The sequence below is a fragment of the Oncorhynchus tshawytscha genome, unplaced genomic scaffold, assembly GCF_018296145.1.
Source record: "Oncorhynchus tshawytscha isolate Ot180627B unplaced genomic scaffold, Otsh_v2.0 Un_contig_2462_pilon_pilon, whole genome shotgun sequence".
Classification (NCBI taxonomy): domain Eukaryota; kingdom Metazoa; phylum Chordata; class Actinopteri; order Salmoniformes; family Salmonidae; genus Oncorhynchus; species Oncorhynchus tshawytscha.
The window spans coordinates 91,264-109,715 of NW_024609503.1; the positions used below are offsets into that span (position 1 = coordinate 91,264).

General features: G+C 47.7%; 2 protein-coding genes across 4 annotated transcripts; one reads left to right on the plus strand and one right to left on the minus strand.

Annotated features, from left to right (window-relative positions):
- Positions 1-430: 430 nt before the first annotated feature.
- On the plus strand, positions 431-3,615 carry tmem86b (transmembrane protein 86B). Its single transcript, XM_024406382.2, has 3 exons — positions 431-694; positions 886-1,129; positions 2,433-3,615. Exons 1-3 carry the CDS (start codon positions 644-646, stop codon positions 2,885-2,887), a joined length of 750 nt encoding a protein of 249 aa, XP_024262150.1. The 5' UTR covers positions 431-643; the 3' UTR covers positions 2,888-3,615.
- On the minus strand, positions 3,544-15,519 carry hspbp1 (HSPA (heat shock 70kDa) binding protein, cytoplasmic cochaperone 1). 3 transcript variants are annotated; one of them, XM_042315561.1, is made up of 8 exons: positions 15,314-15,519; positions 14,579-14,704; positions 14,235-14,448; positions 12,266-12,490; positions 11,875-12,030; positions 11,515-11,605; positions 11,314-11,425; positions 3,544-4,683 (listed from the first exon to the last, which is right to left on the minus strand). In XM_042315561.1, the coding sequence occupies exons 2-8, from the start codon at positions 14,696-14,698 to the stop codon at positions 4,603-4,605; spliced, it is 999 nt and encodes a 332-aa protein (XP_042171495.1). In that variant the 5' UTR covers positions 14,699-14,704; positions 15,314-15,519; the 3' UTR covers positions 3,544-4,602. The 3 variants fall into 3 exon arrangements, with proteins under 3 accessions (XP_042171495.1, XP_042171494.1, XP_042171493.1); XM_042315560.1 differs by having other exon boundaries at positions 11,515-11,611; positions 14,579-14,709; positions 15,314-15,517; XM_042315559.1 differs by having other exon boundaries at positions 11,515-11,611; positions 15,314-15,516.
- Positions 15,520-18,452: the final 2,933 nt, after the last annotated feature.

Consider the following 18,452-nt stretch of genomic DNA (forward strand, 5'->3'; position numbering starts at 1 on the left):
GTTCAGAGTCATGTGTCCTACTGAACACAGCCTGGTTCAGAGTCATGTTCAGAACACAGCCTGGTTCAGTCATGTGTCCTACTGAACACAGCCTGGTTCAGAGTCATGTGTCCTACTGAACACAGCCTGGTTCAGAGTCATGTGTCCTACTGAACACAGCCTGGTTCAGAGTCATGTGTCCTACTGAACACAGCCTGGTTCAGAGTCATGTGTCCTACTGAACACAGCCTGGTTCAGAGTCATGTGTCCTACTGAACACAGCCTGGTTCAGAGTCATGTCTTAATACATGGCTCTGGCCCAGTTCAACTTCACCCTCAAGTTGATGATGTCACTTATCTGGTCTAGTTGGATGGGCCAAGGGTCACTACTGGCAGAGTTGAAAAGTAAAACTGAGAGGAGGAGACATTGGGCATTGATTATAACTGAGCAATCTGTCAGATAACGTGTCACTGTGATTGCTCCAAAGTTCAATGTCGACCGGCACCAAGAGACAGGGACACACTCAGACACACTGAACCAGTGGAGAGAGAAGAGACAGAGAAGTCCAGAGGAGAAGAGAAACACATGAAATCCTCTGGAAGGAGGCAGGACTGAAGGAAACCTGTACAGCCCAGATACACACAGCTCTTGGTTCTGAGAGAGATGGACATCCTTGAAACAGCCGCCTATGACCGAAGACAGCGCAGGAACACGGTATGATCCTTACCTCTAATCACACACACACACACGCACACGCATGCATACACACACTTTTTTGTGTTAATGTATAATAATGTCATTATTTTAAATCTCTCATATTAACCACCTCCCTTCTTCCTCTCCTCTCCTCTCCTCTCGCCTCCCCTTCCTCTCTCTCTCTCTCTCTCTCTCTCTCTCTCTCTCAGTACTGTGTTCTGCTACTCTCTCTCTCTCCGTTCTTCCTGGCCATCGCTGTCTACTTCTATCTGTGGATCCCTGACTCCTCCCCCTCCATCCTCGCTGCGGCTATTAAGGCCGCCCCTGTCATCTCATTGGCTCTCCTGGTGCTGAGCTACAAAGGGGGGAGGAGTCTCCTCGGCGTGGCGGGGGGCCTGATCTTCTCGGCAGGCGGAGACTGTTGCCTTATATGGCCCGAGCTGTTTCTCCATGGTAACGAGAGCTTTTTCTACTGCTACTGATAAAGTCCTGCAGACACTGCAGACATGGCAGATAGCCTAGAGGTTAGAGAGGGCAGGCCAGAAACTGGAGGGTTGGCAGTTTGAATCCCATGTCTGACTGGATGTCACTGGAGGGTTGGCAGTTTGAATCCCATATCTGACTGGATGTCACTGGAGGGTTGGCAGTTTGAATCCCATATCTGACTGGATGTCACTGGAGGGTTGGCAGTTTGAATCCCATGTCTGACTGGATGTCACTGGAGGGTTGGCAGTTTGAATCCCATGTCTGACTGGATGTCACTGGAGGGTTGGCAGTTTGAATCCCATATCTGACTGGATGTCACTGGAGGGTTGGCAGTTTGAATCCCATATCTGACTGGATGTCACTGGAGGGCTGGCAGTTTGAATCCCATATCTGACTGGATGTCACTGGAGGGTTGGCAGTTTGAATCCCATGTCTGACTGGAGGTCACTGGAGGGTTGGCAGTTTGAATCCCATGTCTGACTGGAGGGTTGGCAGTTTGAATCCCATGTCTGACTGGAGGGTGGCTGGTGTGTAACGTCACTGGAGTACTCTGACATACTTCAATGACTATAAACCATGTATGGCTAATATGGTAAGGTATGCCAGCAGCATACCACCCTGCATACCACTGCTGGCTTGCTTCTGAAGCTAAGCAGGGTTGGTCCTGGTCAGTCCCTGGATGGGAGACCAGATGCTGCTGGAAGTGGTGTTGGAGGGCCAGTAGGAGGCACTCTTCCCTCTGGTCTAAAACAATATCCCAATGGCCCAGGGCAGTGATTGTGGACACTGCCCTGTGTAAGGTGCTGTCTTTTGGATGGGACGTTAAACGGGTGTCCTGACTCTCTGAGGGCATTAAAGATCCCATGGCACTTATCGTAAGAGTAGGGGTGTTAACCCCGGTGTCCTGGCTAAATTCCCAATCTGGCCCTCAAACCATCACGGTCACCTAATAATCCCCAGTTTACAATTGGCTCATTAATCCCCCTCCTCTCCCCTGTAACTATTCCCCAGGTCGTTGCTGCAAATGAGAACGTGTTCTCAGTCAATTTACCTGGTAAAATAACATACAAATAAATGGTGCCATCAACTGCTGTTGTGCACTTGAGCAAAACGCTCAACCCACAACTGCTGCTCTTGGGGTGTTGCACTGCAGCTGACTGTCTGCTCCAACCGCTCTGCTTGTCTTGTTGGGGAGGATAAAGCACATAGAAAACTCTCTATTTCAGGTGGAATCCGGGCAGTAATGTTGTCTCTCTAATCCCCTCCTCAGGAATGGCCTCCTTCGCCTTGGCCCACCTGCTCTACTCCCTCACCTTCCTCTCCACTCGTTACTCCTCCCCCAGCTCCTCCTCTTCACTGTCCTACTTCTTCTACCTGCTCCTGTGGCTGCTGGGGGGAGGCCTCTACGCTTTCCTCTTCCCTTTCCTGCAGAAGACGCCGGACGCGGCCGCCCTGACTCCCGGCGTCGGGGTGTACGTGGCTCTGATCATCCTGATGGCTACTCTGGCGGTTCGCACCCGCCGACCGCTGATCATGCTGGGCAGTTTGATCTTCATGACCTCTGACCTGACGCTGGCGCTGCAGACCTTCAAAGTGACGGAGCCCCTGGAGCACGGCAGGCACATCGTCATGACGACGTACTACCTGGCGCAGCTGCTGATCGCCGTGGGTGACATCAAGGCCGCGGAGGGCGGGGATGAGTTTGCCAAATGGAAGAAATCTTAGTTAAGGGGTCATGTCAGATAGGGGCCAGGTCCCAATTTTCCACCCTGCTCCCGAAGTGTACAAACAACTGTCCCCTTTCTCACATGGACTTTACAATGGTGGAATCTCCCTCCAGCCAATGCCCACTTATACTAAGCTCATGCTTTTAAATCAATGACAGGGAGTGTTTAAGTGCACAATTCTGGAAAAGGGTGGAGAATCGGGACGCTGCTATGGAAAGCGAACTCGGGACTACTGTTCTCTGACTAGTCGGCAGCTATAGGAACTTCAGGCTGTTTGTTGAGACTAGACTGAGAATGAGGCAGAAAGAAGTTGAAAAAGGAAGATTCCCCCCCAAAGAAAATCCTTTTAATTAAACTAAACCTCAGAGTATCAGGACAGTCTGTCCATTTGTTGAGAAAGCTCAGGGATGGGAAACATGACCACTGCCAAAATTCAGACAGCTAGATGCAAAGGACTGACATGAGATTGACATGACAGTACTTTCCATAGTCCAGAATAAAGTTAGAAATATCATTCTCCTTCACTCTGTCTGTGAAAACAGTCCTACGGTCTTAAAGACATGATTTGAGATGTGATGCACTTCCTTTGTGATTAATCAAACACATTCTGTATAACGGTCTGTTGAGATGAAGAGACCATTCTCAGAAATGAAGTCCCTTATGAAAAAATAAAATGTTTATTTATTCATGCTGAAATGGGGATGAAAAATAAACAAAGTTGTGTTACATATTTCATGTTATTTCAGACGTAAGACCTCTGCAAAAGTCACCCATTATGTTTATAGACAAGACAGAAACATCAACAAAACATCGACAAACGGTGGATATTCTGAATGAAAGACAGTCATTAAAGCCAAACACAAGAAGCCAACAGAAATGCCTTATGGGTAGTGAAACTTCATCAAAATGGATTCTAATAAAACATCTGACTAATGAAGCTGAAAGCTGCTAAATGGGTAACACTTTATTTTACAGCCTAATTACCTGCTATTTATTCAGAAACATAACTATTTTATGTAGTTTAACAGTGTAAATTACTTACACTGTCACTTGGTAAATAATTTTAACAAATACAAGAGGATACCAATTATTACCAAGTAACGTCACACTATGCCAGATAAATAAATGGTGACGGGTCTGTGAAATCACATTACCACTAAATGTTACATCTGATATTTTATGTGGAATCTGAGGGATTGTTGGGCCAGAATCCAAAGGTCAAGGCTTCTCTAATCTGTTCTCTTCAGCAGCTTAACAGCAACAGGGGGGGGAGTACATCACAAAGCAGGATCAGATAACCTGAAGAAATGTTCAGAAATGACTTACGGTGCTATCAGAAAATAAAATATTGTATCTTTATTCAACCAGGAAAACACCTTTGAAGTAAGAAACCTCTTTTGCAAGAGGTCAGCAGGAAGTAGTCAGGTGTAGATCATAATGAACATAATGATATATAGACTGGACATGGTAGAAGTGAATGAACACAAGAGATAGAAGTTGATCTGCATCACCTGGTGACAGTGTTTAGTGTAGCACCCTCTGCTCTCTAAAGCCTGCTACACTCTTAGATCCAGCCACCCTGTAACATGGGTCTAGATGGACAACGACATCAGCATATTTTCCTCAAGGAGTTAATTTTAAAAAAAAATAATGTCCTCCTATGTCTCCTAGCCAATGACGGCACTGCAGGAGAAGTGGAGGACCAGTTGGATTTCAGCGATCCATTCCACTGTCGTCAGGTTGCCGTCTGCAGAAACAAGCAGAACGCAAGCGCTTGCAGAACTCCAACTCTTCCTATAAAGAGGAGACCAGAAGAAGGAAATAAGACAAGATGCAGCCAAGTAACAATATATACCTGGCAAAAGACTGGAGAATCAATATATTATTCCATGTTATTAGCCATGCACCTTGAGAGAGGGGAAAGACCGGAGGGCCAGAACAAAAAGGTGCTTTTAGAGAGATGGAGAGGAGACACATGGGGAGTGACAGTATTAGAGATGGAGAGGAGACACATGGGGAGTGACAGTATTAGAGATGGAGAGGAGACACATGGGGAGTGACAGTATTAGAGATGGATTAGAGTATTAGAGATGGAGAGGAGACACATGGGGAGTGACAGTATTAGAGATGGAGAGGAGACACATGGGGAGGGGACAGTATTAGAGATGGAGAGGAGACACATGGGGAGTGACAGTATTAGAGATGGAGAGGAGACACATAGGGATGGAGAGGAGACACATGGGGAGTGACAGGGGTGGTATTAGAGATGGAGACACATGGGGAGTGACAGTATTAGAGATGGAGAGGAGACACATGGGGAGTGACAGAGGGGTGGTATTAGAGATGGAGAGGAGACACATGGGGAGTGACAGAGTATTAGAGATGGAGAGGAGACACATGGGGAGTGACAGAGGGAGTATTGGAGACACATGGGGAGTGACACATGGTATTAGAGATGGAGAGGAGACACATGGGGAGTGACAGTATTAGAGATGGAGAGGAGACACATGGGGAGTGACAGAGGGATGGAGAGGAGACACATGGGGAGTATTAGAGATGGAGAGGAGACACATGGGGAGATGACATGGGGAGTGACAGAGGGACAGTATTAGAGATGGAGAGGAGACACATGGGGAGTGACAGAGGGACAGTATTAGAGATGGAGAGGAGACACATGGGGAGTGACAGAGGGACAGTATTAGAGATGGAGAGGAGACACATGGGGAGTGACAGAGGGGTGGTATTAGAGATGGAGAGGAGACACATGGGGAGTGACAGAGGGGTGGTATTAGAGATGGAGAGGAGACACATGGGGAGTGACAGAGGGGTGGTATTAGAGATGGAGAGGAGACACATGGGGAGTGACAGAGGGGTGGTATTAGAGATGGAGAGGAGACACAGGGGTGGTATTAGAGATGGAGAGAGACACATGGGGAGTGACAGAGGGACAGTATTAGAGATGGAGAGGAGACACATGGGGAGTGACAGAGGGTGGTATTAGAGATGGAGAGGAGACACATGGGGAGTGACAGAGGGGTGGTATTAGAGATGGAGAGGACACATGGGGAGTGACAGAGGGGTGGTATTAGAGATGGAGGGAGACACATGGGGAGTGACAGAGGGGTGGTATTAGAGATGGAGAGGAGACACATGGGGAGTGACAGAGGGGTGGTATTAGAGATGGAGAGGAGACACATGGGGAGTGACAGAGGGGTGGTATTAGAGATGGAGAGGAGACACATGGGGGGAGAGATGACAGAGGGGTGGTATTAGAGATGGAGAGACACATGGGGAGTGACACATAGAGATGGGAGACACATGACAGAGACACATGGGGAGACAGAGGGGACAGTATTAGAGATGGAGAGGAGACACATGGGGAGTGACAGAGGGGTGGTATTAGAGATGGAGAGGAGACACATTGACAGAGGGATAGAGATGGAGAGGACACATGGGGAGTGACAGAGGGTGGTATTAGAGATGGAGAGAGACACATGGGGAGTGACAGAGGGACAGTATTAGAGATGGAGAGGAGACATGGGGAGTGACAGAGGGACAGTATTAGAGATGGAGAGGACACATGGGGAGTGAGAGGGGTGGTATTAGAGATGGAGAGAGACACATGGGGAGTGACAGAGGGGTGGTATTAGAGATGGAGAGGGACATGGGGAGTGACAGAGGACAGTATTAGAGATGGAGACACATGGGGAGTGACACATGGGGAGTGACAGAGGGACAGTATTAGAGATGGAGAGGACACATGGGGAGTGACAGAGGGACAGTATTAGAGATGGAGAGAGACACATGGGGAGTGACAGAGGGGTGGTAGAGATTGACAGATGGAGATGGAGAGAGACACATGGGGAGTGACAGAGGGGTGGTATTAGAGATGGAGAGGAGACACATGGGGAGTGACAGAGGGGTGGTATTAGAGAGAGGGACACATGGGGAGTGACAGAGGGGTGGTTAGAGATGGAGAGGAGACACATGGGGAGTGACAGACAGTATTAGAGATGGAGAGGAGACACATGGGGAGTGACAGAGGGACAGTATTAGAGATGGAGATGGGGAGAGACACATGGAGAGGGGGAGTGACAGAGGGACAGTATTAGAGATGGAGAGGACACATGGGGAGTGACAGAGGGACATGGGGAGTGACAGAGGGGTGGTATTAGAGATGGAGAGGAGACACATGGGGAGTGACAGAGGGTGGACACATGGGGAGTGACAGAGGGTGGTATTAGAGATGGAGAGAGACACATGGGGAGTGACAGAGGGGGGATTAGAGATGGAGAGGAGACACATGGGGAGTGACAGAGGGGGGTATTAGAGATGGAGAGAGGACACATGGGGAGTGACAGAGGGGGGTATTAGAGATGGAGAGGAGACACATGGGGAGTGACAGAGGGACAGTATTAGAGATGGAGACACATGGGGAGTGACATGGTATTAGAGATGGAGTGACAGGGGAGGACAGTATTAGAGATGGAGAGGAGACACATGGGGAGTGACAGAGGGACAGTATTAGAGATGGAGAGGAGACACATGGGGAGTGACAGAGGGGTGGTATTAGAGATGGAGAGGAGACATGGGGAGTGACATGGGGAGTGACAGAGGGACAGTATTAGAGATGGAGAGGACACATGGGGAGTGACAGAGGGACAGTATTAGAGATGGAGAGGAGACATGGGGAGTGACATGGAGAGGGACACAGTGACAGAGGGACAGTATTAGAGATGGAGAGGAGACACATGGGGAGTGACAGAGGGTGGTATTAGAGATGGAGAGGAGACACATGGGGAGTGACAGAGGGGTGGTATTAGAGATGGAGAGAGACACATGGGGAGTGACAGAGGGGTGGTATTAGAGATGGAGAGAGACACATGGGGAGTGACAGAGGGGTGGTATTAGAGATGGAGAGGAGACACATGGGGAGTGACAGAGGGGGACAGTATTAGAGATGGAGAGGAGACACATTAGAGATGGATGGAGGAGACACATGGGGAGTGACAGAGGGACAGTATTAGAGATGGAGAGGAGACATGGGGGGACAGAGGGACAGTATTAGAGATGGAGAGGACACATGGGGAGTGACAGAGGGACAGATGGGGAGTGACAGTATTAGAGATGGAGAGGACAGGAGACAGAGGGACATGGGGAGTGACAGAGGGGGTATTAGAGATGGAGAGGAGACACATGGGGAGTGACAGAGGGACAGTATTAGAGATGGAGAGGAGACACATGGGGAGTGACAGAGGGGTGGTATTAGAGATGGAGGAGACACATGGGGAGTGACACATAGAGATGGAGGGACACATGGGGAGTGACAGAGGGACAGTATTAGAGATGGAGAGGAGACACATGGGGAGTGACAGAGGGACAGTATTAGAGATGGAGAGGAGACACATGGGGAGTGACACAGTATTAGAGATGGAGAGGAGACATGGGGAGGACAGAGGGTGGTATTAGAGATGGAGAGGAGACACATGGGGAGTGACAGAGGGACAGTATTAGAGATGGAGAGGAGACACAGTGACAGGGGAGTAGAGATGGAGAGGGACAGTATTAGAGATGGAGAGGGACACATGGGGAGTGACAGAGGGACAGTATTAGAGATGGAGAGGACACATGGGGAGTGACAGAGGGACAGGTATTAGAGATGGAGAGGAGACACATGGGGAGTGAGGGACAGTATTAGAGAGGGAGTATTAGAGATGGAGAGACACATGGGGAGTGACAGAGGACAGTATTAGAGATGGAGAGGAGACACATGGGGAGTGACAGAGGGACAGTATTAGAGATGGAGAGGAGACACATGGGGAGTGACAGAGGGTGGTATTAGAGATGGAGAGGAGACACATGGGGAGTGACAGAGGGGTGGTATTAGAGATGGAGGAGACACATGGGGAGTGACAGAGGGGGGATGGAGAGGAGACACATTAGAGATGGAGATGGAGACACATGGGGAGTGACAGAGGGGTGGTATTAGAGATGGAGAGGAGACACATGGGGAGTGACAGAGGGACAGTATTAGAGATGGAGAGAGACACATGGGGAGTGACAGAGGGACAGTATTAGAGATGGAGAGGACACATGGGGAGTGACAGAGGGACAGTATTAGAGATGGAGAGGAGACACATGGGGAGGACAGAGGGACAGTATTAGAGATGGAGAGGAGACACATGGGGAGTGACAGAGGGACAGTATTAGAGATGGAGAGGAGACACATGGGGATGACAGAGGGGGACAGTATTAGAGATGGAGAGGACACATGGGGAGTGACAGAGGGTGGTATTAGAGATTAGAGACACATGGGGAGGACAGAGGGACAGTATTAGAGATGGAGAGGACACATGGGGAGTGACAGAGGGACAGTATTAGAGATAGAGGACACATGGTATTAGAGATGGAGAGACACATGACAGAGGGGTGGTATTAGAGAGACATGGGGAGTGACAGAGGGACAGTATTAGAGATGGAGAGGAGACACATGGGGAGTGACAGAGGGGTGGTATTAGAGATGGAGAGGAGATGGGGAGTGACAGTATTAGAGATGGAGAGGAGACATGGGGAGTGACAGAGGGACAGTATTAGAGATGGAGAGGAGACATGGGGAGTGACAGAGGGACAGTATTAGAGATGGAGAGGAGACATGGGGAGTGACAGAGGGACAGTATTAGAGATGGAGAGGACACATGGGGAGTGACAGAGGGACAGTATTAGAGATGGAGAGGAGACATGGGGAGTGACAGAGGGACAGTATTAGAGATGGAGAGGAGACACATGGGGAGTGACAGAGGGACAGTATTAGAGATGGAGAGGACACATGGGGAGTGACAGAGGGACAGTATTAGAGATGGAGAGGACACATGGGGAGTGACAGAGGGACATGGAGAGGACACATGACAGAGGGACAGTATTAGAGATGACACATGGGGATGACAGAGGGACAGTATAGAGATAGAGATGGGAGACACATGGGGAGATGAGTGACAGAGGGACAGTATTAGAGAGGACACATGGGGAGTGACAGAGGGACAGTATTAGAGATAGAGACACATGGTATTAGAGATGGAGAGACACATGGGGAGTGACAGAGGGACAGTATTAGAGATGGAGAGGACACATGGGGAGTGACAGAGGGATGGTATTAGAGATAGAGGACACATGGGGAGTGACAGAGGGGTGGTATTAGAGATGGAGAGGACACATGGGGAGGGACAGAGGGGTGGTATTAGAGATAGAGGACACATGGGGAGTGACAGAGGGACAGTATTAGAGATGGAGAGGAGACATGGGGAGTGACAGAGGGACAGTATTAGAGATGGAGAGGACACATGGGGAGTGACAGAGGGACAGTATAGAGGAGGACACATGGGGAGGGACAGAGTATTAGAGATGGAGAGACACATGGGGAGACAGAGGGACATTAGAGATGGAGGGACACATGGGGAGTGACAGAGGGGGGAGAGATGGAGAGGAGACATGGGGAGTGACAGAGGGACAGTATTAGAGATGGAGAGGAGACATGGGGAGTGACAGAGGGACAGTATTAGAGATGGAGAGGAGACATGGGGAGTGACAGAGGGACAGATGAGATGGAGAGGAGACATGGGGGGAGGGACAGTATTAGAGATGGAGAGGGACATGGGGAGTGACAGAGGGACAGTATTAGATGGAGAGGAGACATGGGGAGTGATGGGGTATTAGAGATGACAGTGACAGAGGGACAGTATTAGAGATGGACAGAGGAGTATTACATGGAGAGGGGAGTGACAGAGGGACAGTATTAGAGATGGAGAGGACACATGGGGAGTGACAGAGGGACAGTATTAGAGATGGAGAGGACACATGGGGAGTGACAGAGGGGTGGTATTAAGGCCTCGGATGGAGTCTAGCCAAACCACTGTGCTGCCTCCTCCCTTCAAAGACAGTTGCTTGAAAAACGAGAAAAAAGCACCAACAGTCCCGTTTGTCCATCTTGAGATGCTGTAGTCAGTTTACACTTCCTCAAAATAGTCTGAATTCATCTACGATAACTTAAAAAATGTTATTACTTTTGACGTTTAGTCGCGCAATTTTACATCTAGTTAAGATGTTTGGTGCAGTATTTAAAAACATTTTTTGTTTTTAAGTGCATGTGAACGAGTCTGTCGTTGAATGATAAACACTTCATTTAAGACTGACGAAGGGTCATAGACTTCTGCTACCGAAATTCAGTTTGCCTCGAGAAAAAAAGTTCCTGAACAGCCGAACCCTCGCCGAAGACCAAAAACACCACAAAACCTCATAATATAGACAAACTGTTCCAAACTGTTCCGGATGGGAAGCAATCGGACGCCTTTAGAGAGATGGAGAGGTTCATGGGTCACATGGGAAGTGAAAGAAGGAGAAGAGTGGAGAAAAGTGTGTAGGGGTACCAACCTGACACTCCTCTCTCCCCTGCAGCTCTTCAGCCCGCTGGTTGAGCATCTCCTCCAGCCCCAAGGTGGGGCTCTGACAGTCCCTCAGACCCAGAGGACTCTCCTCCACCAGGCTACAGACAGAGTTTTTGTTTTATTGAAGCTCCATTGAGAAGACATTGCAAGTTTCAAGACATGTCCTCTGTGTGTTCACATGTATTACCAGCAGAGGGCGCCGAGCACGTGCTCGTGGAAGGAGGAGTGAGGAGTGCGTAGAACGGACACCAGCTGTTGCACCATACCCATGGAGAGAACTGTATCTGAGAGAGGGAGAGATAGTACATTGCCACACAAGGACACATTTATTTAGTTATGATCCAAATAACCCAGTTCAAATCATTTCTTACATCAGGAGGACACAAAGCATGATCGTCTCTAGACACCACCAATAACTACACACAGCTGCAAACAGAGTCTCTAGACACCACCAATAACACACAGCTGCAAACAGAGACAGTCTCTAGTCTCTAGTCTCCAAATGAGTCTCGCAGTCAGACAGAGAGGACCTGTTAGTCACACACACCTTTATGTTCTGGGTGGACTGTGAGCAGGTTGAGGAGTAAGAAAGACGACTTGGTCCTCAGTTTCTCGTTGTCAGACTGCATGCCTCTCATCAGCACAGAGAAGCCATCGTGAGAGAGGAAGGCCCGGAGACCTACTTCCTGCTCCCGCACCAGACCTGATGGAGAGAGAGAGAAAGAGTTACTGTGTGGTACTTCACTGATGCTCAGATCTCCTATCAGCAACACCCAGGCCAGCATTACTTCACTTAGATCTGAGAGGAACAGGAGATATTAGCAATATTTTAACCTTGCCTTTTGATAGGCTAGAGTTCTCTCTCATGATTCAGGATCTGCCCAATGGTGGAATGTGCTCCCCATATTGTTTGTATCTATCCAAGGGGCAACACTTACAGGAGACAGCATAGAGGGCCTTCACTCGAACGGTGGGGTGGGGATCTGAGTCGGTCAGCTGTAGCAGTTTGGGTAGCGCCCCCTTGCTGAGTAAGTGGCACTGCACTTGGGGCATGTTCTGGGCACAGGAGGCGATGAGCTGGGCACCACGCCACCTCACGCTGCCCTGAGGATGGTTCAAGCACTGCGACATACACAGGTCCAACCCACCCAGGGTCATCAGGTCTGACACACAGACAGACCAGAGACAATACACACAGGATTATTATTAATGAATAGAACTTGTCATTCATGTCCATGTAGATCTGTCTTTACTATAATATACAGTGCATTAGGAAGGTATTCAGACCCCTCAACTTTTACACATTTTGTTACATTAAAGCCTTACTCAAATTTATTACAAATATTTTCATCACACACTCTAACCCACAATGATAGAGTAAACAGGTTTTTAGAAATGTTTGCAAATATATTAAAAAGAATAAACAGAAATACCTTATTTACATAAGTATTCAGACCCTTTGCTATGAGACTCGAAATTGAGCTTAGGTCCATCCTATTTCCATTGATATTCCTTGAGATGTTTCTACAACTTGGGAGTCCACCTGTTGTAAATTAAATTGATTGGACATGATTTAGAAAGGCACACACCTGTCTATATAAAGGTCCCGCAGTTGACAGTGCATGTCAGAGCAAAAACCAAGCCATGAGAATGAAGGAAAATTCCATAGAGTTCCGAGACAGGATTGTGTCGAAGCACAGATCTGGGGAAGTGCACCAAAAATGTCTGCTGCATTGAAGGTCCCCAAGAACAGTGGCTTCCATCATTCTTAAATGGAAGAAGTTTGGAACCACCAAGACTCTTCCTAGAGCTGGCTGCCCGGCCAAACTGAGTAATTAGGGTAGAAGGGCCTTGGTCAGGGATGTGACCAAGAACCTGATGGTCACTCTGACAGAGCTCCAGTTCCTCTGTGAAGATGGGAGAACCTTCCAGAAGGACAACCATCTCTGAAGCACTCCACCAATCAGGCCTTTATGGTAGAGTGGCCAGACAGAAGCCACACCTCAGTAAAAGGAGTGAAGGCCCACTTGGCGTTTGCCAAAAGGGACCTAAAGACTCTCAGACCATGAGAAGTAAGATTATCTAGTCTGATGAATCCAATATTGAACTCCTTGGTCTGAATGCCAAGCATCACATCTGGAGGAAACCTGGCACCATCCCAACAGTGAAGCATGGTGGTGGCAGCATCATGCTGTGGGGATGTTTTTCAGTGGCAGAGACTGGGAGATCAGTCAGGACCGAGGGAAAGATGAATGGAGCAAAGTAGAGAGAGGTCATTGATGAAAACCTCCTCCAGAGCACCCTGGACCTCAGACTGGGGCGAAGGTTCACCTTCCAACAGGACAACAACCCTTAGCACACAGCCAAAGAGTGGCTTCGGGACAAGTCTCTGAAAGTCTGAGTGGCCAACCAGAGCCCAGACTTAAACCCGATTGAACATCTCTGGAGACCTGAAAATAGCTGTGCAGCGACGCTCCCCATCCAACCTGACAGAGCTTGAGAAGATCTGCAGTGAAGAATGGGAGAAACTCCCCAAATACACATGTACCAAGCTTGTAGCGTCATACCCAAAAAGATGAGTTACTAATTGCTATTAAAGGTGATTAAACAAAGGACTGAGTAAAGAGTCTGAATATTTATGTAAATGTGATATTTCAGTTTTTTTGCTTTGTCATTATGGGGTATTGTACGTAGTTTAATCCATTTTAGAATAAGGTAACAAAATGTGAAAAAGGTCAAGGGGTCTGAATGCTTTCCGAATGCAGTGTATAAAACTACAGCAACTTAAACAGTTTAATTTGATATTGTTTTAACTCGGGTCCATCAAAGACAGTGGAATCTTTCATTTGGGTCACAAGCTGAAGTGTAATTTCTTTACATCAGCACCTGTTTCTTGTCATGTCTCACCTCTGGCATTGTCTAGGTTCTCACACAGCTCTGAGAGAAACTCCAGTGCCCCTTCTGTCTCCCCCTCTTCATCCTCTCCTTCCTCCTCTCCCTCTCTCCCCCTCTCACACCCTCCATCTCTCAGCAGAACACGCATACACTCCTTCATCTGTTCCACCTCGCTGTTCTGTCCTTTGGCCACTTCCGCAAGAGCTCCTTTCAACCATTCTTTCCTCTGTAACAAAAGTGACATTACGGTCAATGTAAAATTGGTTGTCAATGTAACAAGTTGTTGTGAGATCTGCTAATCTACACAGTCATCTGTAATGAAGACGACCTGGGAGGTGACTAAGAAGGACCATTACCTCCTCTGACATGGGTTCAGGGAGGGCGGGTCCATCTGCAGCAGAGCCAGCCTCCACAGCCAATCGAAGGACACCCTGGAGGTTTTGGGGATGTCTCCTGTTGCGTTGGTCTTCTGCCATGATGCTCTGTACTGATGAGAAACATGGGTGAAATTATTCCAGAACTTGTTTGTCAATGTATTATTCCCCACATTTGGCACTGAATTGTGGTCAGAAAGCAAAATCAACCTCTGCACTTAGTAACGTTCAATTAACTGCTGATTGCAATTAGGGTTCCAAACTGCTCTACAAGTTCTGACATACCATCAGTATTATGCTATAGTCTATTTATAACTTGAATTACTAATTTTAGCAAGATGTCCAGGAAGCAGCTACGGGGCATTAAAAGAGCCGCAGGTTCCTGACCACTGACACATTCCATTCTCAAATAAATCACCTAACCATAGCCCGAGTTGGTATTAAAGTGGTTGTAACTAACGTTAGCTAGGTAAGTGACGACAAATAGGACTTTTTATCCCTGATACTAGGCCTAGCTAACCGCGAGCAAGTTGCTGGCTATGAAAGTTGTCACATAAATATCAAGCACATACAGAATAACGTTAGCTGGGTAGGTTTAACTATTTTGAGAGCTACAGCAAAGCTATCCTACTAGCTACTGTTAACACAGTAAACAACATGTCAGGCAGTTTGACGTGTAGCTGGGCTGCTCTTTTTACTCTGGTCTCATATACTCGCCTGTTTGTTCAAGACGCCGACTGTCACAATGTTAAAGTTGGTTCTTATTTCGCTGCCCTTTAATACTGTACAAGAATGTAACGGTACTAGAACATTCTAGTTGAGTCCGAAGCTAATTGCGGTGCGTAGAATCATCATGCGTTTCAGAGGAAGCCATTCTTCTTCTTCGGTGGGTTTCATGGAGGACTACAACCCCAAAAGGTGTATTGCCGCCACCAACTGGATGGGATCAAATCACATTTTATTTGTATTATGCGTCGAGTACAACAGGTGTAGAGTGAAATGCTTACTTACAAGCCCTTAACCAACAATGCAGTTTTAAGAAAATATATATATTTTTAAATAAATAAGAGATAAGAATAACAAATAATTAAAGAGCAGCAGTAAATAACAATAGTGGAGCTATATACAGTGGGACCCGGAACAGAGTCAATGTGTCAATGTGCGGGATCACCGGTGTCGAGGTAATTGAGGTACGTATGTACATATAGGTAGAGTTATTAAAGTGGCTATGCATAGATAATAACAGAGTAACAGAAGCATAGTGGGGGGGGCAGTGATGCAACCCGTCAGGATGCTCTTGATGGTGCAGCTGTAAAACCTTTAGAGGATCTGAGGACCAATGCCAAATCTAGTCCACAATCATCTCCTTTGTCTTGTTTACATTGAGGGAGAGGTTGTTGTCCTTGCACCACACGGTCAGGTCTCTGACGTCTCATCGTTGTCGGTGATCAGGCCTACCACTGTTGTGTCGTCAGCAAACTTAATGATGGTGTTGGAGTTGTGCCTGGCTGTGCAGTCATGAGTGAATAGGCAGTACAGAAGGGGACTGTGGACGCACTCCTGAAGGGCCCCCATGTTGAGGATCAGCGTGGCGGATGTGTTGCTACCTACCTTTACCACCTGGGTGTGACCCGTCAGGAAGTTCAGGATCCAGTTGCAGAGGGAGGTGTTTAGTCCCAGGGACGTTAACTGCGGTATGCAGTGATGAGCTTTGCACTATGGTGTTGAAATCTGAGCTGTAGTCAATTAATAGCCTTCTCACATAGGTGTTTCTTTTGTCCAGGTGGGAAAGGGCAGTGTTGAGTGCAATAGAGATGGCATCATCTTTGGATCTGTTGGTGCGGTATGCAGATTGGAGTGGGTCTAGGGTTTCTGGGATAATGGTGTTGATGTGAGCCATGATCAGCCTTTCACAGCATTTCATGGCTACAGACGTGAATGTTACGGGTCGGTAGTCATTTAGGCAGGTGACCTTAGTTTTCTTGGGGACAGGGACTATGGTGGTCTACTTGAAACATGTTGATATTACAGACTCCGACAGGGAGAGGTCGAAAATGTCAGTGAAGACACTTGCCAGTTGGTGAGTGCATGCTCGGAGTACACGTCCTGCAATCTGACCAGCGGCCTTGTGAATGTTAGCCTGTTATAAGGTCTTACTCACATCGACTGTGGAGAGCATGATCAGGACTACCTGACATGATGACTCCTTGCTGTCCCCAGTCCACCTGGCCATGCTGCTGCTCTAGTTTCAACTTCCACCTGACTGTGCTGCTGCTCCAGTTTCAACTGTTCTGCCTTATTATTATTCGACCATGCTGGTCATTTATGAACATTTGAACATCTTGGCCATGTTCTGTTATAATCTCCACCCGGCACAGCCAGAAGAGGACTGGCCACCCCACATAGCCTGGTTCCTCTCTAGGTTTCTTCCAAGGTTTTGGCCTTTCTAGGGAGTTTTTCCTAGCCACCGTGCTTCTACACCTGCATTGCTTGCTGTTTGGGGTTTTAGGCTGGGTTTCTGTACAGCACTTTGAGATATCAGCTGATGTACGAAGGGCTATATAAATAAATTTGATTTGATTTGATTTGATTTGATGATCACACAGTCGTCCAGAACAGCTGATGCACTCATGCATGTTTCAGTGTTACTTGCCTCGAAGCGAGCATAGAAGTTATTTAGCTCGTCTGGTAGGCTCGTGTCACTGGGCAGCTCGTGGATGTGCTTCCCTTTGTAGCCTGTAATAGTTTGCAAGCCCTGTCACATTTGACGGGCGTCGGAGCCGGTATATTACAATTCGATCTTATTCCTGTATTGACGCTTTGCCTGTTTGATGGTTCGTCGGGGGCATAGAGGGATTTCTTATAAGCTTCCGGGTTCGAGTCCCGCTCCTTGAAAGCGGCAGTTCTACCCTTTAGCTCAGTGCAAATATTGCCTGGAATCCATGGCTTCTAGTTGGGGTATGTACGCACAGTAACTGTGGGGACGACGTCCTCGATGCGCTTATTGATAAAGCCAGTGACTGATGTGGTGTACTCCTCAATGCCATCGGAAGAATCACAGAACATATTCCAGTCTGTGCAGGCAAAACAGTCCTGTAGTTTAGCATCTGCTTAATCTGACCACTTTTTTATAGACCGAATCACTGGTGCTTCCTGCTTTAATTTTTGCTTGGAAGCAGGAATCAGGAGGAGTTATGGTCAGACTTACCAAATGGAGGGTGAGGGAGAGCTTTGTACGCATCTCTGTGTGTGTAGTAAAGGTGGTCTAGAATTTTTTTCACTCTGGTTGCACATTTAACATGCTGATAGAAATGAGGTGAAACTGATATAAGATTCCCTGCATTAAAGTCCCCAGGCACTAGGAGCTCCACCTCTGGATGAGCATTTTCCTGTTTTCTTATGGCGGAATACATCTCATTGAGTTCAGTTTTAGTGCCAGCCTTGTTCTAGTGGTATGTAGACAGCTCCAAAAAATACAGATGAAAACTCTCTAGGTAGATAGTGTGGTCTACACCGCCCCAACCCTACTTGTCTACTTGAGACTTCCTTTGAAGTTAAGTAATTCTACTGTAAAAATTTCCTCCAAAGTGTAAATAGGATAATGAAGGTAAGGTCAGTCTCGTCCAATACTGAGTTTTGTAAGTCAGTTCGTTACGACGTACTGGAAGCATGGGTATGTGTTACCTTCATGCCTTCTTGTCCACTTGTCCAGTAACAGGAGAGAAGCACTGGACTTTGGTGTGCTTTGGTGGACTTTGTGGCCTTTTTAGCTATGGTAATTAATGGCACTGCCAAGGTGGAGAGAAGGTCCAGGAAGATATAAATCATTGTGGATGCAGCAGAGCGGTTTCTGGGG